The 21,938-nt window shown below is 45.3% G+C and overlaps 1 protein-coding gene across 1 annotated transcript; it reads left to right on the top strand.

The window, feature by feature from the left end:
* The first annotated feature begins 532 nt into the window (after nt 1-532).
* On the top strand, nt 533-20,183 carry LOC115480815 (lymphocyte antigen 6E-like). Its single transcript, XM_030219739.1, has 3 exons — nt 533-719; nt 9,516-9,635; nt 19,813-20,183. The coding sequence occupies exons 1-3, from the start codon at nt 668-670 to the stop codon at nt 20,016-20,018; spliced, it is 378 nt and encodes a 125-aa protein (XP_030075599.1). The 5' UTR covers nt 533-667; the 3' UTR covers nt 20,019-20,183.
* The last annotated feature ends 1,755 nt before the right edge of the window (nt 20,184-21,938 follow it).

The following is a 21,938-nucleotide window of genomic DNA, read 5'->3' as shown; positions in this document are numbered from 1 at the left end:
ATAGATTGTGGCAGTGATGTGCTGGAGCAGGCTCTCACAGGCTCGCAAGAGCTGGTTGTTAAGTTTTTAAGAATTTTGGGAGCCGGTTGTTAAAGTAGGGCCCTCCATGGCTACTTTAACAACTGGCTCCCAAAATGTGGGCTTGGGCCCCCTGCTGAATTCTCTTTTACTTTGCTGGTGGGGATGCTGAGCCCTGCCAGCCAAGTAAATAGATTGCTGCTGCTCCCTGCTCCTTGTTTCCAGCTCTGAGCAGCAGGCTGGGACTTCTCCAGCATGTGAGAGAAGTTCCAGCATGCTGCTCAGAGCAAGACCTGGGAGCGGTGGCAGTCTATTTATTGGCTGCCAGCAAAGGTATGCCTAGCTGTGCCCGCACTAAGGGAGGGAGGAGAGAGAGGCAAGTGGTGCTCCCCAGCCACCCCTGGCCCTTCCAACTGCAGAGCTGGCTACCTCCAGAGAAAGAGCCTGTTGTTAATACCAGCACACCCCTGGATTGTGGGTTTCTCCACCTTGACAACAGAACCAATCCCTTTTGTGTCATGTGACACCCAGGGTGTGGCCTTTTCCTACTCCTTGAAAAGGTCCTTTAAAGGTACTCTAAGGAGAAACTGGTGTGTGTCTAACAGAAGAAGCCAAAACTACTAGAGATAGATTAAAAGCCTTAGCTGACATGAAACTGTTTCTGCTCTGCCTGCTGGCTGCAGCCCTTTCTGTGAAGACAGGTAAGTAAAGCAATGTTATTTTTCATTTTTATAATGCCAAAATATAACCTTAATAGGGCATTTCAGAGTGATGCCTTTGAGCAGCTATTGGTAATTCACCCACTGACTGTTGGTGCAACAAAATAGCTACTAAAAATGATCATTTTATTTTACTACAATTTGCACCTTACCATGGGGACCGACGGTGGAAAGGTTATAATTTCTGTTCTTAGAGATTCAAGCCAAGATCCTAATAAAACAGAGCTCTTTGTGCTCATTCTTTTAAGTAGATTGTGGCAGGGAGTCCACACCCTGCTCTGAAGGGATCTAAAAGTGAACAAGGTTTTCACGTCACACAATTTGTTTTTAAAACAAAGTGGAAGAAAGTGCAGGCTGGTTTGTAAACTGGTTTGTGGAAGTTTGAGGGATAGATCAGCCCCCCCCCCCCCCCCCCCCCCCATGACTAGGGCTTCTAAAACCAAGGAGGGTGATTAGTGCAGTGGGCTGAGATCCTGGGTAACTGGGTTCAATTCCCAATGCAGCTCCTTGTGACCTTGGGCAAATCACTTAACCCTCCATTGCCCTGGTACAAAAAATGCCTTAGTGAACCCACTAAGGACAGAGAAAGTACCTGCATATAGGGCCAAATTCTATAAGTGGTGCTGAAATAATAACATGCTAAGCACATCTGGCTATTGTAAACCACCTAGTTGTCTGTCAAGGATCTAATTTGCAGTATATCAAATGTACCCTTGGTGCTTGCCTTTGTTTGAACATACAAATAACAAAATAGAGCAAGCAAACTATCTCTGTTGTCCAGATAACCTTTTAATAGGTAGAGGAAAAGACTTCAGAAACTCTACAACATAGAGTTTCTACAACATAGCATAGCCACAGCTAAGTATTCTTTCTACTTATACACTGCACAGCATGTAGAAAAAATGTAAAAATGTAAAAATATATTACTGCTAGTGCTAGTGAGTTAGAGGATTTAGATTGATGAGGATTCTCGCCAGCGTGAGTTGAATAATTGGCCACGCAGAGCAGAGCAATTAGCGGTCCTGTTATAAGTTGGACCAGCTGTTGTAGAGTTTCTGAAGTCTTTTCCTCTACCTATTAAAAGGTTATCTGGACAACAGAGATAGTTTGCTTGCTCTATTTTGTTATTAGTATATCAAATGTACAAATAAATAAAATATTCTATAAATAGTGCTAGAAATTAGGCACCATTTATAGAACATGCTTACCCCCAGGATTCTACATATCATGCCGAAATTTCCATGCATTAACGTGTATTCCATAATATTGCACAGAATTTAACAAGCTAATCAACACTGTTAATTGGATGTTAACAAGCAATTATCAGCACTAATTGGCAATAATGAGAATTCACATATACTACCCACTAAGTGTATTCTAATACGTGCAGCCAAAAAGGGGATGTGGCTATAGGCATGGAATGGGTGGGTCAAGGTGATTATTATTATTTATTACATTTGTACCCCGCGCTTTCCCACACAATGCAGGCTCAATGCGGCTTACATAATAATTTGAAATTCAAAGTTAAGAATAGAATTTTCAATAAAACAGTAGTAACACAACGTAAAGTCGGGCTTAGTAGTGTATGAAAAGTTGAGCTAGATAATATATGACTAGGATAAAAGAGGGTAGACAGGATAGAACAGTGTAATTTGGGAGAAAAGGGTACGGAGGGATAAAATTAAGGAGAGATAGAAAGAGAAGGATGGGAGGTTGGTATTTAAGTCAGAACAGAATTGGGAGTGGAGGTTGGCGAGATTAGGTTGGGGCTGATCTGGAAAACTATGTGCAGGGTTATAAAAATTTAGGCTTATTGTATAAAGTATGCCAAAATGAAGGTGTACTTTATAGATTGTGCTTAGGCGAATTTCATTTCAGTGCCAAATTTTCAGGTGTGATATATAGAATCTAGCCCTTAGTGCCTAACTTTAGATATGAGGATTTATACCAAGTAAACTCTAGTGTAAATCCTTATGTCAAAATTATGCGTGGATCCCCCTAATTCCCCTCATTCTATACCGTGCATAAATTCTAGGAACACCCATTACCCACCCATAGCCACACCCCCTTTTTGGAACCACATGTAAAATTTATGTATGACTAAAAATGCACACGTAATTTTCAATTAAGGCCAATTATTATTATTATTATTATTATTTATAGCATTTGTATCCCACATTTTCCCACCAATTTGCAGGCTCAATGTGGCTTACATTTGCCGTAATGGCGATTGCCATTTCCGGTTAACAGAATTACAAATGGTATTGCATTAAGGTGCGTACATAAATGGTAAAGTAGAATACGTTATGGTATTCATATAAGTTCCTGAGTAATAGATTGGATTGTAACATATGTTGAGTCATCAATTATAGAAAAAAACATTTTAGACATTAGGATTAAAGTGGTTGTGCTTGTTCATTAATAGCGGTGAGGTTAGTCAGTCAAATGATAAGAGTTCTGTCCTGTCTAGTTCGCAATCAGTCTTATTATTTAGAAATTAGGATGGTTGTTTATGGTATGCCTTCTTGAACAGGTCAGTTTTCAGTAGCCTTCGGAAGATAGCTAGGTCTTGCGTTGTTTTTATGGCTTTTGGTAGTGTGTTCCATAGTTGTGTGCAGATGTAGGAGAAACTGGTTGCGTATGTGGACTTGTATTTTAGTCCTTTACAGTTGGGGTAGTGGAGATTAAGGAATGTGCGTGCTGATCTTTTTGCGTTCCTGGTAGGTAGGTCTATAAGGTCTGACATATAGGTCGAGGCTTCCCCATGTATAATTTTGTGGACCAGGGTGCAAACTTTGAATGTAATTCGTTCTTTTAATGGAAGCCAATGTAGTTTTTCTCTTAAGGGTTTGGCACTTTCGTATTTCGCTTTCCCAAATATGAGTCTGGCTGCTGTGTTTTGAGCAGTTTGGAGCTTCTTAATGATTTGTTCTTTGCATCCAGCATAAATGGCATTACAGTAGTCTAGGTGGCTTAGCACCATCGATTGTACCAGGCTGCGGAATATTTCCCTTGGGAAGAAAGGTTTCTTTGTTGTATTTTTCGCATGGTCTTCGAGTGTGAGATTTCGATCAATTGTGACTCCCAGAATTTTCAGACTGTCAGAGACTGGAAGGGTGTAATCTGGGGTGTTTATGGTATTGTGTTAATTTGTGTTATATTGTGAAGATAAGATGAGACACTGTGTCTTTTCTGCATTTAGCTTTAGTTGGAATGCGTCCGCCCATGAATTCATTATTTGGAGGCTGTTTTTGATTTCATTTGTGATTTCGGTTAGATCTTGTTTGAACGGGATGTATATTGTGACATCGTCTGCATAGATGTACGGGTTGAGTGCTGATAAATGATTTAGCACCAATTATCAGCAGTAATTTGCTCATTAATCAATTAAATTGTGCATGCAATGGGCCAGATTCTATATATGGCACCTGAAAAATCCACAAGGAACAAATTTCCGCATAAGCATATTCTATAAGCAGCTCCTAGATTTAAGCACAGTATATAGAACACACTTAGTTGATATCCCAGTGCCTAGAATTATCGTATCCATTTACACCAAGGAAAACATGGCGTAAATACCAGCGCATAGATTTATTTTTATTTTTTTTGTTACATTTGTACCCCGCGCTTTCCCACTCATGGCAAGCTCAATGCGGCAGGCAATGGAGGGTTAAGTGACTTGCTCAGAGTCACAAGGAGCTGCCTGTGCCGGGAATCAAACTCAGTTCCTCAGATCCCCAGGACCAAAGTCCACCACCCTAACCACTAGGTCACTCCTCCACTTTTTTTAGGAACAGAGGGCCATATTCTATAACAGTGCGTGTAAATTTTGGAACTCCCATGACATACCAATTTCTTCACCTATAGCCACGTCCCTTTTTGGCTGCATACATTAGAATTTCCGAATACACTTAGCAAGTTGTGCACATACATTCTAATTATTGCCAATTAGTGCTCATTATTGCTTCTTAAGTGCTGTTATCAACACCAATTATGTTGCACACATTGTTATAGAATACGCTTGGATTTTGCCATGGAACACTAGGTGCGATATATATATTCCGGCGGAATGTGTACAGAGCTGTGTATGTCTAGTAGTGCTATAGACATGATGAGTAGAGGAAGGGAAGGGAAATGGGACTTGATATACCGCCTTTCTGTGGTTTTTGCAACTACATTCAAAGCGGTTTACATAGTATATTCAGGTATTTATTTTGTACCAGGGGCAATGGAGAGTTAAGTGACTTGTCCAGAGTCACAAGGAACTGCAGTGGGAATTGAACTCAGTTCCCCAGGATCTCCATTGCACTAACCACCAGTGGCATAGCCACAGGTGGGCCTGGGTGGGCCAGGGCCCACCCACTTAGGGTTCAGGCCCACCCAACAGTAGCACACGTTTAGTGGTAGCTGGTGGGGATCCCCAGCTCCACCAGCTGAAGACCTCCCCCTGATGGTAATGAAAACGCTACTCTCTTTGATACTGGCACCTGCACATGCTTACTCTTCAGCGCATGCCTGCTGCAGACTGCCAAGGTGGAAAGAAGCATTTTCCTGCCAGATTTTTTTTCTTTTTTCTTTTGGTGGTGGTGCGGGAGGGGGGGAGGGGGAGAACACTTGGTGCCCACCCACTTCTTGCCTAGGCCCACCTAAAATCTGTTGTCTGGCTACGCCCCTGCTAACCACTAGGCTACTCCTCCAGGAGCAGGGCTGCTGAATTTGCAGAGTGATAAGACACAGCAGAAATGATCATGAGTTGAAATCTAGTTTTCTCTTTCCCTGCTTTCCCTCTCCTTATGGATAGCTCAGGGCTGCTCTCCCCTTCTCTACAGTGTTTGACTCCTTTCCGGCGTGCCCTTCCCTCTGGTACTTTTGAAATTCTTTCATTTTTCCACTAAGCTTTTTCCCCTGGACACAAACTTGAAGAAAACCTTAGTGCCCCTCATCCCTTTTTAAGTTATCTTGGTAATTCTGAGATGTTTAGAGTTGATTACTCGCCTTTTCCAAATGTGAGATGAAGGTGAGGTACAATCAGATACCAAAGTTGTTATTTTATTTATTTATTTACAATATTTATATCCTGCATGATCCTAATGTACTCAGCAGCTCACAAACATTCACAATCAAAAATATACAATTTAAAAGCACAGATAAAATAAAATATTTATAAATAGTGCTCCAAAATAAAATAAAATGAAATCTCCTGTCCTGGAGGAGTAGCTTAATGGTTACAGCAGGGAGCTGTGAACCATGGAAGCCTGGGTTCAAATCTCTCTACAAATTCTGGAATAAATGGTGCCAACCCAAACAGCACAAACACAAAACTAGTTCTATCAAATCTTCCTACCTTTGACAAAACCACCATATGTCAGCAGCCAAACGTTCATGTCAGGTTCTCAGGTTCAGAGCCCGCGGGGCAAGCACACCGACACCAGCAGGGACTGCAGGCACCGCCCAGCGAGCCAGAACACACAGACTGGAACACTGGACTGGAATTCCCCGGACTGGAGGACACAGGACTGGAACCCCCCGGACTGGAGGACACAGGACTGGACTGGAGCACACCGGACTGGTCCACACAACTTCACCTGCACTTAGCTACTAAGCCCCCCAGGAGTTGAGCTCAGTACTCATCATGGACTCATCACTCGGTGTAGACTCAGCATCCCGGCTGGGACTGCAACTCGATCCAGACTCAGCATCTTGACTGGAACTACCACTCGCTCCAGACTCAGCATCTTGATTGGAACTGCAACTCGATCCAGACTCAGCATCTTGACTGGAACTACAACTCGATCCAGACTCAGCATCTTGACTGGAACTGCAACTCGATCCAGACTCAGTCTCTTGACTGGAACTACAACTTGATCCAGACTCAGCATCTTGACTGGAACTGCAACTTGATCCAGACTCAGCATCTTGACTGGAACTACAACTCGATCCAGACTCAGCATCTTGACTGGAATTGCAACTCGATCCAGACTCAGCATCTTGATTGGAACTGCAGCTCGATCCAGACTCAGCATTCATCATGGACTCATCACTCGGTGTAGACTCAGCATCCCGGCTGGGACTGCAACTCGATCCATACTCAGCATCTTGACTGAAACTGCAACTCAATCCAGACTCAGCATCTTGGCTGCCACTGCTGCAACTCGCTCTGGACTCAGCATCTGGGCTGGAACTCAAAACAGACTCAGGCACTGGGCTGGAACTCAGTGTGGATTCAGAAGCTTGGCAGACAAAGCCCTTCAGGCTGGACTCAGAAGTTTGTCGGGAAAAATCAGGAAGCCACCTTCTTTCAGCTTGGGCTTCAGGAGTATCCCGCAGGGTTGGCTCCGAGAGGAGTTGGAAGCGGTAAAAGAACAGCTTGGTAGAGGGATCAATAGCAGAAACTGGGTTTTCTTCAAACCTAAGCCAGGAGACACGCCTTCTTTCCGCTGCAGCTTCAGGAGTATTCTTCAGGGCTGGATCAGACAAAAGTGCAACCCGGTAATCCTGGAGTGTCAGAAACGGATCCAGATCAAAAATGGGGTTGGAACTGGGATCCAAACTGGTACTAGGAGGCTTGGTTTGAAGCGCCCTCTGGACTGGACTCGGAGGCTCGGTCAGCAGCGTCCCACGGACTGGACTCCGAAGCTTGAGTGGAAGCGCCACTTCAACTGGCATCGGAGGCTCGGTCAGAAGTGTCCCTCGGACTGGACTCGGAGACTTGAGTGGAGGCGCCACCTGAACTGGGATAGGCGGCTCAGTTCGAAGTGTCCCTTGGAGCGGACTCCAAGGCCTGAGTGGACGCGCCACTTGAAATGAACTGGACCCCTGCTGGGCCCAGAGCGTGGAATTCCCAAGACGTCTCCTCTCAGCGACAGCTTCAGGAGTATCCCACAAAGCTGGATTCAAGACAAGGCTGCGGCGATAGTCAGTGAGCGTGATAAAAGGGTCCATATCTGAAACTGGGTTTTCAGCAATTCCAAGCCACCGGACACATTTTCTCTCAGCTGCCGCTTCAGGGGTCTTCTTCAAAATAGGATGAGACAAAAGTTTCCCACGATACTGACGAAGAGTCATAGAAGGATCAAGCACAATGACGGAGCTGGACCCCAGCTGGATCAGCTGGGCGGGGGTTCTTGCCGAGCTCATGGCCTTCGCAATCTGTCAGGTTCTCAGGTTCAGAGCCCGCGGGGCCGGGCTCTGGAGCAAACGTGAGCCCTTGGGCTGCTGACGAGGAGCGACAGCAGCAGGCAAAACCCACCAATCAACACTGGGCAAGCACACCGACACCGACAGGGACTGCTGCCACCGCCCAGCGAGCCGGAACACACAGACTGGAACACTGGACTGGAATTCCCCGGACTGGAGGACACAGGACTTGAACCCCCCGGACTGGAGGACACAGGACTGGACTGGAGCACACCGGACTGGTCCACACAGCTTCACCTGCACTTAGCTACTAAGCCCCCCAGGAGTTGAGCTCCTGGGTTCGAGTAGCCGGCAGGACTTACTGGACAACACAGGGACCAGGACTAGAACATGCTGTAACTGAAGTGCACCTAACTCCTAAAGTGATCAAAAGTGTTCCTAAGCCCAGCACCAACAGAAAAGCTCCTAAGCCCTCCACTAACAGCAGTGCTCCTAACAGAAACTAACAGGGGTGCCCCTACGCCCTACACTAACAGATGTGCAGGGAAGCCACAAGGGAAAAGGAAGGGAAGACAAATGCCAGACCTAACACTGGTGCTTCCTAAGCACCAAGCTGCAGCAGCTAAACATGGGTTCTCACCCCGGTGCTTCCTAAGCACCCAGCTACAGCAGCTAAACACAGGTCACGAGGAAAAGCGGGAAAAGCACAAGGAAACAAGCAGGAAAGCCAAATACCCAAACAACAAAAGGTGCTTCCTAAACACTTACTAACAAGGGTGCTCCCAGCACCAAGTTCCAGCACTGCACTAACAGCAGTGCTACACAACGTAGCAAAAGGAAAAGACAGGGAAGTCAAACACACAAGTCACAAGTGGACACTGCACTAAACTAACCTGGACCTAAAGCAAGTAGCCAGAAGCAAACGCCACTGTTGCAAAAGGCCCTGAAGGAAACAACACCACTTCCTTATCAAGGCCCTCCCTGATGATGTCACACTCCCTAGCCCCATGCAACAGCACACTGAACCAGAGAGGCCCAACCCACACCAATGCAAAACTGTGAAGCACTTGAAGCCAGTACACCCAAAGAGAAGTAGAGCTAACTCAGTCCACCCACACAGCTGTGGTAAAGTGAAACAATTAGAGTCATGCTGCTGGAAGCTGCCAGCACAGGGAGACAGAGCCAGCTCAGACAGGACAGACAAAAGAAACAGAAGCCAGCTAAGCTGACCACCAGGAAAAAGTTTGAGAGGGGTTCTGACCCCAATCATAACAGTTCAGAGAAAAGGGTCATGTAAGTTGGTGCCACATGCATGTCTCTCCCATGCTCTGCCCATGTGTATGCCTCCTTATAGATTAGCTCTTAGTTACTTGCATAAATGCTAATTAAGGTGCCACTTATGCATGTACTCAATTATAGAATTGACCTTCACATCAGCACCTAGCACCACAAACTTAAATACTGGCCCCTTCTTAAAGTTTTCTAATTACTATATATGGCATCCAAGCCAGCCATAATAGCACTTTTCGCTAGCCAGAGAAAAGTTAGCCCGGGATATCTGAAACCTCCTTGATTCCTAAGTTCCTCTGGAACAGTTGGCTACAATGTCTGCTTCTAAGGTGAATATTTTTCTCATTACAGTTCATTCATTGACATGCTTCACATGTGATAATCAATCGAGCAACTGGAAATGCCTGCAACCAACCAAATGTGATGACTCTGCCTCGTACTGCATGACCACAACAACATCTGGAGGAATTGGTGAGTATCCACAACAACAAAAGATAACGATGCAGAGCTTATAAAGACAGGGAGGGATGAATATGCCAAGGTAGGACTATGCCACACATTTAGGAGGAGATTCTATATATATGGCGCCTAAAACAATCAGAGCTGAAATCAATGCCGACTAAGCGTATTCTATAATCCGTGCCTAGATTTAGGCACCGATTAAAGAATAGGCTAAGTTCATATTTCAGCGCCTAAATCTATGTGCCTCCATTTACACCAATGAAAATGTGGCATAAATCCCAAGCATGTAGATTTAGATGCACTGGGTCATATTCTATAACTAGGTGCAGAAATTTTGGAATGCCCATGAAACGCCCATTTCCCTACCCATAACCACACCCCTTTTGCCTGCACATTGTTACAGAATATGCTTAGCAAGTTGTGCGCCTAAATTGTAATCAATGCCAAGTAGTGCTCATTATTGCTTGTTACGTGCTGTTATCAGCGCTGATTAGCTTGTTAAGCTTGTTAAATTATGCGCATTGTTATAGAATCCGCACCAATTTTGGCGCCGATCTTTAGGCACACTCTATAGAATCTGGGGGTTTGTGTACCAAAAGGAGAGGTTTTTCACGAGGTAGGTCCTGGATTTAAACCTAGAAAGGCTTAAATGTAGTATCATTTTGCAACACAAAATGATATTTAACTTTCTTTGGTGCCTCTTAATGGATATTGACAAAGTGGAGGTGTTATTGTATTTCCCAGTCTCCTTTTTAGGAATTATAGCCTGTAGCAAAATTCACATTTTCTGAAAAGAGTGATCCTGGCATGGGCCACCAATGGTCCCAATTTATTTTTGTCACTCAAATTTCAGCGAAACCACCTCTTCCATACAGTGAAACAGAATTCTTTAACCATGGGCTGTTTTGCCTACCCATGAAGGGAAAGGGAAAAGGAATGGGACTTGATATACCAACTTTCTGTGGTTTTTGCAACTACATTCAAAGCGGTTTATATAGTATATACAAGTAATTATTTGTACCTGGGACAATGGAGGGTTAAGTGACTTACCCAGAGTCACAAGAGCTGCAGTGGGAATCAAATACAGTTCCCCAGGATCAAAGTCTGCTGCACTAACCACTAGGCTACTCCTCCACTTAAGGTACTTTGAAACCCTTCTGAGAATATTGTTAGTATCTGATATGCATCCTTCCTCTCTGAGGCTCCCAGTTTGGCATTTTTTTTCCTCAGCTGTAAGCCTAGCATGCCCCATGAATGACCCAACAAACCCAGTGCCATCTGTCTGAAAGCACTGACTCAGTCCTAACCCCACATCAGGGGCATAGCCACAGGTGGGCCTGGACGGGCCCAGGCCCACCCATTTTCCCTCCAGGCCCGCCCATCCTTCATACGCTGTCGCTGCCCTTTTGTCCCGCGGAGGCAGCATTCAGCGTTTCCTTCCTGCCCTGTCTTCTCCCCAGGCTCCGCTGCATCGTCCCTGCAAGTGGAATCGTTTTCCTTTTCGGCCATCGCGCTGCGCTGCCATACACACAGGCAGCTTCGCTCCTCCCCACCGCGTTCATCCGGCCCTAACAGGAAGTGCATCAGAGAGGGCCAGAATGGACGCGGCGGGGGAGGAGCGAAGCTGCCTGTGTGTATGGCAACGCAGCGAGACGGCCGAAAAGGAAACGATTCCACTTGCAGGGAGCCTGGGGAGAAGACAGGGCAGCAGGAAGGAAACGCTGAATGCTGCCTCGGCGGGACAAAAGGGCAGCGACAGTGCGGGAAGGATGTGGATTCGCGGGCCTGGGGGGAAAGTGGCTGAGCTGCTGGGACATAGGAGGGAGAGGAGGAAGGGACTTGAGGGAAGGAAGAGAGAACTACTGGGACATGGGAGGGAGAGGAAGAAGGGACTGGAGGGAAGGGAGAAGCTGCTGGGACATGGGAGGGAGAGGAAGAAGGGACTGGAGGAAAGGGAGAGAGCGTCTGGGACATGGGAGGGAGAGGAAGAAGGGACTGACGGGAAGGGAGAGCTGCTGGAACATGGGAGGGACTGGCGGGAAAGGAGAGAGCTACTGGACATGGGAGGGAGAGGAGGAAGGGACTGGAGAGCTGCTGGACAAGGGAGGAAGAGGAAGAAGGGACTAGAGGGAAGGGAGAGAGCTGCTGGACATGGGATGGAGAGGAGGAAGGGGCTGGAGAGCTGCTGGACAAGGAAGGAAGAGGAAGAAGGGACTAGAGGGAAGAGAGCTGCTGGACATGGGAGGATAGGGAGAGAAAGAGGGGAGATGGATGAAAGGATGCAGAGAGAAAGGGGAGAAACTAGAAGGATGTGGAAAGAGGGAGGAGACTGAACAGAAAAGGGTAGAGAGATAGACACTGGATAGAAGGAGAGGGGAGATAGAGACACTAGATGGAAGGATCAGGAGAGAGGGTAGATGAGTGGAAGGATAAGGAGAGAAAGAGGGAAGACACTGGATGGAAGGGTAGGGAGAAAAAGGAGACGCTGGATGCAAAAGAAAGAGGGGAGACACTGTAAGGATGGGGAGAGAAAGAGGGGAGCTGCTGGATGGAAAGAGGGAGAGGACAGAGTAGGGAAAGACTGGAGAATAAGAGGAAGGGGCATGTGGCGAACAAGGGTGAGGAAAAGATGAAAAGCCATAGGTGATGAATGGACAGGAAACCCTGGCAAGAGAAAGACGAAGGAAAGCAGAATCTAGAGACTGGGAGCAACACAATGAGAAAAAGTAAATGGCCATACAACAAAGGTAAAGAAAATAATTTTATTTTTAATTTAGGATAAAGTAATATGGTACCTGTGTTAATAAAGTTTCAGAGACCAATAATTCCTTCCTTAGGTCAGGAGAGGATACCGTAACAGCATTATACTGACCTGAGGCAGGAGGTTTTGGCCTCTGAAAGCTCACTGAAAAGTGTGACTAAATTTTGCTGGGGGAGGGGGGGTAGAGAGAAAATGTTGTGCCCACCCACTTTGGGTTCAGGCCCACCCAAAATTGGCAGTCTGGCTACGCCACTGCCCCACATACACCGTATTCATCATCTGAATTAGTGACAGATGTAAGAACTGTGTGCCCAAAGTCATAAACTTGTTCCCTGCCATCTAGTCTCAAAAGTGCTCACCACAGTTGAGCCAAACCCAACTTTCATAATCTTTAGTGTTGAATATCGCACTTAGTGAAAAACAAACTCCTCTTCACTTCAAATAATATGAAATAGTTCAAAACACACAAGTGAATAATGCTGTCAACTCACATTTTTATGCAAAAATGGAGGAGGAAAAAGACCTCATAATACTGTGACAGCTTTCCAAAAGGAACCCCCGCTTTAACGGCTGTATTATGCACACAGTAAAAAATTATTAATCTTGAGTATTAAAAAACTCCTTTACTCAAAACACATCATCCATTTAATGGTCCTCATAAACAAACACTTATCTTAAATAATACTGATTCATGTTATCTTAAGTGTCGTGTCTATGTATTCAGCAGTTCAATCTTGGGAGGAAAACAAACAGCAGTGCGGTCCCGATGGACCTATTTTGCATCTGCTTCCTCTGGAGACCACACTGCAGCTGGGGAGCGTTCTTTTGTCAGTTAACTTGGAATGCAAGCGTAGTGTCGTCTACACAGGAAGCAGATGCGAAACGGGTCCATAGCACACTGCAGCTGGGGAGCGTTCTTTTGTCAGTTAACATGGAATGCAAGCGTAGTGTCGTCTACACAGGAAGCAGATGTGAAACGGGTCCATAGCATTCTGCAGCTGGGGAGCGTTCTTTTGTCAGTTAACATGGAATGCAAGCGTAGTGTCGTCTACACAGGAAGCAGATGTGAAACGGGTCCATAGCACTCTGCAGCTGGGGAGCGTTCTTTTGTCAGTTAACATGGAATGCAAGCGTAGTGTCGTCTCCACAGGAAGCAGATGCGAAACGGGTCCATAGGGACTGCACTGCTGTTTGTTTTGCGGCCGAGATTGAACCGCTGAATACATAGACATAGCACTTCAAAGATAAGTTTCATGAGTATTATTTAAGATAAGTGCTTGTTTATGAGGACCATTAAATGGATGATGTGTTTTGTGTAAAGGAGTTTTTTAAGACCCAAGATTAATAATTTTTACTGTGTGCATAATACAGCCGCTAAAGCGGGGGTTCCTTATGGAAAATTGTCATAGTATTATAAGGTCTTTTTCCTTCTCCATTTTTGCATAAAAACGTGAGCGCTGACAGCATTATTCACTTGTATGTTTTGAATATCGCATTTAACCAGCTGAGAGTAATAGACCCTGGCCCCTGGGAGGTGTTCCTCATCCCATGACAGGGCCACACCCAGCAGGGGGATGACCAGTAGGAGGAACCCTGGAGGGACAGGCCCCTACTGGAGGGGGAAGAGCCCCCACCCAGGCAGCAATACAGCATGTGACTGCAGCAAGCCCTCCCACCCGAAAGCACGCCTATCAGTGAGCCCATCCCTACAGCCACCCTAGGCCAGCTCCTGATGCAAGTCACAGGCCTGTGCAGGGACATGCAACAGGAGATGGGAGCCCTATGCAAAATTCAGGGGCAAATCCTCATAGAGCTGAGGATGTTCCGTGAGGAGCAATGTCAGCCAGAATGATGGCCGTAGACCTAATTTTTGATACATAGTTTGCTGCTTTATTTTGTCACAAATACAATGTTTGCATACAAAGGTCTGTGCCTAGGGTAACCATGTGTCCTGGTTTTCCTGGACATGTCCTCCTTTCTGGCAACTGCTGGGGTGTCCAGGTGATTTTTGTTTGTGACAGTTTTCGTCCGGGTTTTACTTCCGAGAGTCTTCCCCTGCACAGCGCACTCACTCCTTTCACTTCCCATGTGCTCCAGAAGTGAAAGCAGAGAGGCACAGCTGATGCCGCCCCCCCCCCCCCCCCCCCCCAGGGTCACCCTTGTGTGCTCCTGGTACCACCGTGACTTCCCACCTCCCCTTGTGCTGCTGGTGCTTATGACCCCTCCCCCCCCACTCAGATCTAGTACCAGGACTCAGGAGTGCCTGCTTGATGCTACTGACAGTGCTGGCTATCATGACAGGTGATGGTAAGTCCCCAGAGTAAGAGTCTGACTCCAGTGCAGGCACAGAAAAGCTACACTGTTCACTCTCTCTCCCTGTTCCCTGCTGAAATTGCACTGTAACTACTACTACTACTATTACTTATCATTTCTATAGCGCTGTACACTTGAACATGAAGAGACAGTCCCTGCTCGACAGAGCTTACAATCTAATCAAGACAAACAGGACGAATAAGAGATAAGGGAATTATTAAGGTAGGAATGATAAAATATGGGTACTGAACTAGTGAGTAAGCGTCAGGAGTTAAAAGCAGCATCAAAAAGGTGGTCTTTTAGTCTAGACTTGAAGACGGCCAGAGATGGAGCATGACGTACCAGTTCAGGAAGGCTCAATCTGTTCAAAATTCTGCTGCACGATTAATATTTTGCCAAAGTCGCTATGCCCATATCAGCCCTCTTCTGAAGTCACGTCACTGGCTCCCTATCCGTTTCCGTATACAATTCAAGCTCCTCTTATTGACCTATAAGTGTATTCACTCTGCAGCCCCTCACTACCTCTCCACCCTCATCTCTCCCTACACTCCTTCCCAGGAACTCCATTCACTAGGCAAATCTCTTCTAATTGCACCCTTCTCCTCCATCGCTAACTCCAGACTCCGACCCTTTTATCTTGCTGCACCTTATGCCTGGAACAGACTTCCTGAGCCATTACGTCAAGCTCCATCCCTAGCCGCCTTCAAATCCGGGCTAAAGGCCTACCTGTTTGATGCTGCTTTTGATTCCTAACTTGTCACTTGCTCGTAACCTTTATCTTGTCTTCCTCTCTTCAATAATCCCCTTTCCCTATGTGTCCTGTCTGTCCTACCTTTATCACTTATTTGTTCTGTCTGTCTGTCCTGATTTAGATTGTAAGCTCTTTTGGGCAGGGACTGTCTTTTCTTCATGTTCAATTGTGAAGCACTGCATACGACTGGTAGCGCTGTAGAAATGATTTGTAGTAGTAGTAGTAGGAAGGCATATGGTGCAGCAAGATAAGAGGAGAAGAGAGTGAACAGCTGCATATCGGGCTGCTTCCTCCTCTTGTGTCTGCCTAGAATCAATTGCTTGTAAACTGCAAGGGTCTCTGCACAGCCTCATGCAGCTCGCATGAGCAATCAGCTCTCTAGGCAGGCACAAGGGGAGGAAGCAGCCCAATATGCACCCCCCCCCCCCCCCCGGGTGCATTCTTAGCTGCTGGGAGCAGCCGTGCGGCTCCCTACTCCCTCTGCCCCGAAGCAGGAAGTAACCTAGGAAGAGGAAGCAGGGAACCAGCGGAGCCAACAGGTGCACGACTGCTCTCTGCAGCTCTCTAGCAGCGTGCACCCGGGGCGGAGCGCCCCCACCGCCCCACCCTCAGTACGCCACTGACTGGGTTCAATTCCCACTGCAGCCCCTTGTGACTCTGGGTAAGTCACTGAACCCTCCATTGCCCAAAGTACAAATAAGCACCTGTATATACTATGTATACTGCTTAAAAAAAAACCATAGGAAGGCGGTATATATCAAGTCCCATTTCCCTACTAAGCAAGCCCTGGGAAAGGGAGACTGTAGAATAAGGTGGGGGAAGGGAGAGGTGTCCAAAGGGCCCTCAGTGGACACATTCAGAGCAACTCCTCCTTAATGTCTAGTGCTCACCTTTAAGCCACCCAAAACCAAAACAGTTAAGACATTACTGACAAAACATGCACGTGCAAACTGTGTTTCTGGTTTTACTTCAACTAGGGCAACTGTGTTCTTTATAAGCTCAAGGGGACTGGAACCTCCTTTCAGTGAGGCTTTCACATTCAAAATTAAAAATAAGAAACCAAAAAGTCCTGCTTGCATAGGTCTTCACACCTAAACCTGAGTTAACTCCATTTCTAAAAATTGCATTAGCAAAGCTCATAATCAGTTAAACAGAACCCACCTAAAGTGGTTTTCATTGTATGAAGTGAATTTCAAACACAGGTCTAAATATGTCTAACATAGAGATACTGAAATAACTCCAAGATAATGTTATTCAAAGGTACACATTGGGGGACAGCTATAAGAAAACTTCAACGTGTTTGAATTAGCCTTCATGTTTAATAGCTGTTAATGCTGTGATTTAACATGTTATTCATCAGTCACAATTAAAACAGACAATTGTGGCTAATAAAATTAATTACACTGCAGGGTGTCCTGTCTTCTCCAAACATCTTTCCCTCCCTCTTCCACTCTCACCATCCAACCTTAATACAATCTAGCATTTCTCCATGTGCCCACAATTCAATAACTCCCCCTCTCTCAACCTCCTTAAAACTGATTTCTATTGGTCCCCAGCAGTAGCAGCAATACATATATGCTGCCTGTAGTTGGCTCCAAAGCTTTCCCTCTGACCTGTCGGGGGGGGGGGGGGGGGGGGGGGGCAAGACAAGGCAGAGGCGAAATGGGTCAGAGGGAAAACTTTGGAGCAGGCTGCATTGTGCATCACTGCTGCTGCTACCAAGGACCAATAGAAGACCAGTTTGAAGTAAACCATGGTGAGAGGGGATTGAGAGGCGGGGGAGATACTGAATCCTGGGTGGGGGGGAAGGGAGTGGAGGAAAGGAAGCCACACACTGGGAGGGGGAGAGAGGGAGAGGGAGATTTGCTGAACAATGGGAAGGATGGAGGAGGAGCAATGATGGACCTGGACTGGAGGTGGAGGGGAGAGCGACTGGACAATGGAAGGGAGGGAGGGGAGAGATGTTGGACTGGGGGAGGGCAGAGGAGAAGGATGGAGGGGAAGAAAGAGAGATAATGGGCATGGGGTGGAGGGAAGAGGAGGGAGGGAGAGATGCTGGACAACAGGAGAGAGGAAGAGAGAAGGAGAGATGTTGGACATGAGGGCGAAAGATAGGGAGATATCAGTCCTTTAATCATGAGTTTAATTGTGGTTAAAATATTTAATCAAAATGCAACCCTAGTTTGAACATCTATCATTACAAAGTGAAAACAGTTTGGCACAAGATACTGGCTTGAACAGGTCATCAGGCTGTCCTTCCAAATTCAGTAGCTGTAGATTAAGGAAATTGCTAAGGAATATCACTATGAGGCCTAAGATAACCCTCCATTGCCTCAGGTATAAAATAAGTACCTGTGTTTAATGTATAAACCAGTTTGACAAGGCAGTCTATCAAATTCCATCCCCCTTTCCCCTTATATGATTGCCCCTGAATGCTGATATGGAAGCACAGGAGTCTGTCTGAGTATCTATCAGAGCTATAGGTGCTTAAATTGAGGTGCAGATGTATAGGTGTCTATCTGAATACAAAAGCAGAAGTATAGACTCTGTACTATAAAACAAATTACAAAAATAAAGGCTCTTCCCTATGGGCAAGTTCAATTTATTTAAAGTGATCAAACTGGGTCTTAAAAAGTACAGTCCAGAGGTAGGTTGCTTTCATGTTTACTCTGGACTGATTGTAAGCTCTGTCGAGCAGGGACTGTCTCTTCATATTCAAGTGTACAGTGCTGCGTAATCTAGTAGCGCTATAGAAATGATAAGTAGTAGTAGTATCTTCTACCAGTGCCAAAGGTCTGTACATGAACAGACTGTGAGTTAGTGCTTACATAAAAACATTCTAACTGCACACCTGGGCCTTAGATATAATTATGACCCCAATGGAAAACACACACATGGGGTAAGAGTCTGTTATGGACATACAGGAGAGGCTCACTTCAATATTGAGTGGGATCATGAAGACCTTACCAAGTTGGTTACATTAGGTAAAATACAGAATTATAGGCTGTTGATTTTGGCAGCCATATTTGAACATCTGGATCTGACACCAAGTCCCACATCTTACAAGTTTTGCAGGGTTTCTGTGCCAACTAGCTTTTGCATCTGTACCTTCTGCAGAACTAGAATTTACCAGCTTTGAAAAGTCACTCTATGCTATTTGTGTTGTGTCTGTGACCTCAGAAGAAACTATGTTAAGACCATCTTAACCTACACTGGATGACCCATTGTATACCTTTTGCTGATTATCACAAATTTGTTTAAATATGGTACTGGTACATTAGATGAACCATACTGGCCTTTTCTACCATCACATATTATGTGACTATGATATGTATTCAATGATTTGATATTCTGTATGTGTTGATGTGGGATATTTTCCCCATAGATTGTAACACGTTGTGGGTATTGGATGGTCAGTAGAATAGCATTGCATTGTATTATCTTATTCATCACACCAGTCTCCAGTTCTCTCTCTTCTAGATTGGCTGTGGGGTTGAATCCTGATTTCTTGCAACTTTCCCCAGTTTCACTAACAAGATTCCTGTCCTCAAGTGAACCACATCAACTTACCTTTCTTTATAGCCCCACTCACAATTTTACACAGCGTCTTAAGAGACTTTGGGGTCCTTTTACTAAGGTGCGCTGAAAAATGGCTTGCGGTAGTGTAGGCGTGGGTTTTGGGCGCGCACCGATCCATTTTTTAGCATGCCTGTAAAAAAGGCCTTTTTTTTTTTTTTTTGCTGAAAATGAACGTGCGGTAAAATCAAAATTGCCGCGCGTCCATTTTGTACCGCCAGCCCTTGACCTAGCGGTAAAGAATCCAGGTGGTAATGACCTACACGCATCAAATGCTACTTGGCGCGCATTCATTTCACGCGCCCGAAAATAAAAAATATTTTTCAGATGAGTGTATCGGACGTGCGCCAAAAATGAAACTACTGCAAGAGCCACACAGTAGTTGGGCGGTAGCTCCATTCTGGCGTGCATTGGGCCGCGCGTAGACACTTACGTGGCTTAGTAAAGGGCCCCTTCATTTCTTGCAGTTTCACACACTTTCAGTTGCCCTGACCTTGATTAATCCCACCTATAATTCACCTGGTTTAGCTCTTCCAGCCACTTTCCCTGTTTTACCTCTAAGTCCCTTCTGTGCTCTCTGTTTCTATTTCTTGTCTGTCTTGACTAGATTATAAGGTTCGACAATGATGAAATCTTGAATATGTCTGTAATGTGTTCATACATCAGCTGGTCCAATAGAAATCATGTTAATAATAATAATATCTGAGCAAGAATGTGAAGAAATGGAAATCCCTCTTAATAACCCGATTCCTCTCTGCCATTTTCTTTTCTCTTTGCTGAACCAGGTTCTTACACCAGCTTCTCCATGTCCAAATCCTGCGCCAGAATTTGCGTTCCAACCAATATTGATGTGGGGGTGGCTGGCACATCTGTTAACTGTTGCCAAAGTGACCTGTGCAATTACAGCAGTGCGACAAACGTGAAAAAAAGCTACTTGACCTTGAGTGTCTCAGCAATTTTCCTCGTTCTCCTATTATGGACTGGACTTTGATATGGAAGGGATGGGGAATTGATGTTTCGGCATCCACGTTGCATTCTAAAAACTTGCTCTGGCATTTTTCTTCCGCTTTAACAATTTGACTAATAATTTGGGGGTGGGGAAGGATTTTTTTTAAATCTCGCTTTCAGTATGTTTTAATTTGTAGTTACACAAAAACTAAAAGGTAATTCTATAAGAGGGAGCTCATATCTACGTAACGCTTATGACAGTTTTGTAAGTGTTCATTTATGTGCATAAGCAGTAGCAGAACGCCTAAGCATGCATAAATGCAAGGGGACTTTCACATGGGTACAGCATGGAAGGGGCATGGGCAGAACTCCCCCTTATGTGGACAACTTACAGAAAATAAATTAGCATGCGCCTTTGCTGCATATGGGCACCCACATTTATACCAGATCTATGACTGCACTGATGCTGCTTACGCTAGTATTCTGTTACGGTATCTGGGTGCCCAGGCTCTCACCACATGGTATCAAGGCACCAAAATGGAGGTGGCTATATTTACAGAATTGCCTCCTATGTGGGTCATTTGCTAATGCTGTTACTAAATGACCCTTTAACTGATCATCTTGAACTCAGGCAAAGAACAGTTCTGGAAGCAGCTGACACACTCGGATTGCCTTGCGCTATGGGTTCCCTCCCTCTCCGTAGGAAAGGTTAGTCTAGACTTGATTACCACATTGCATGCTGGGATTTGTAGTGCTGCTTATCAGCCTATACTGAGAAAAGGAGTCACTGGATAATTTTAATTACAAGTTTTCTTTCACAAGAGAGGGAAATATTTTGTAAGGGAGATGGAACCAAGGGATATGCATTGCCATCCAGTGGTGTAGCCCACCTACTTTGAGCTCAGGCTCACCCAGTAACAGCACAGCTGGTTCGTGGCTGGCAGGGATCCCCAAGTCCCACCAGTTGAAGTCTCCCAGCACTCAAGAGTCTCTTAACTTCATTCTCCCAATCCCTCCAGTACCTTTTAAATCCTTCACTGCTGTGCTGGAAGTCCAGCAACTCATCCCAGCTGCTCGTGCCGGCCCTGAGCCTCCCCTGTAATGCAATTTCCTGTTCATGGACCTGGAAGTTGCATCAGAGGGAAGACTCAGGCCAGAGCAAGCAGCCGGCATAACTCGCTGCTTGCTGAGGGCCCAGCACTGATAGATTTAAAAAGTGTTGGAATGTAATTGTATTTTACATGCATTGCCTGTCACCTATTATTTCTCTGTGATTACTCTGTGACCTCTGATGTGAATTACTTAGAGAGGTCACACAGCTATGTAACTTCCTGTGGGGGTTTAGACACAGCACATGCAGCACATGGAGCACATGGAGCTCATGTTCTCTCCTAACCTGAGAGGATCTATGGTGGTGTGAGCATCCATTACCATCTAAGCACATGGAAGGAGCTGATAATACAAATGTATAGTAATATGTATATATAAGCCTGTCTGATTATAATCTAACTACAAACTGTGAGTAAACAGATGTTTTGTTACTTCAACTTTAAAGTGACTCAGCAGTGAATTATTCAGGGGTGTATGAGAGAGAGATGAAGAAAGAAATTAACATTTCTAAAGCTGAAGCTGTGTGTACTAAAATCTGCTAATTATTTACTACAAATAATCCAACAAAAGGGTTATGGGCCCAGGGTCCAGGAATTGAAAAAGAAGAGAAATATTACCAGGCAGAAAAAAAAAGGCCACATTTTTCTCTTAAGTTTTAAAGGAAAGATTCAGTCTGTCTCTCTCTCCCCCCACACAGCAGACAGAAGGCTAAGAAAATGGCTGAGGGAAGAAATTCACCATTGTTCTACTCTCTCAAGGTGCCTAGATTAACTGAGTTTAATTATCAGCAGTGGGAATTAAGATTCATATGTCTCCTTCGAGCAAAAAGATTAAATATATGCTTAGACCAAGA

This window comes from Microcaecilia unicolor, chromosome 1, assembly GCF_901765095.1.
Source record: "Microcaecilia unicolor chromosome 1, aMicUni1.1, whole genome shotgun sequence".
Taxonomy (NCBI): domain Eukaryota; kingdom Metazoa; phylum Chordata; class Amphibia; order Gymnophiona; family Siphonopidae; genus Microcaecilia; species Microcaecilia unicolor.
Note: the sequence above shows the minus strand (reverse complement) of the source record. Positions and strands in the feature narration are given on the sequence as shown.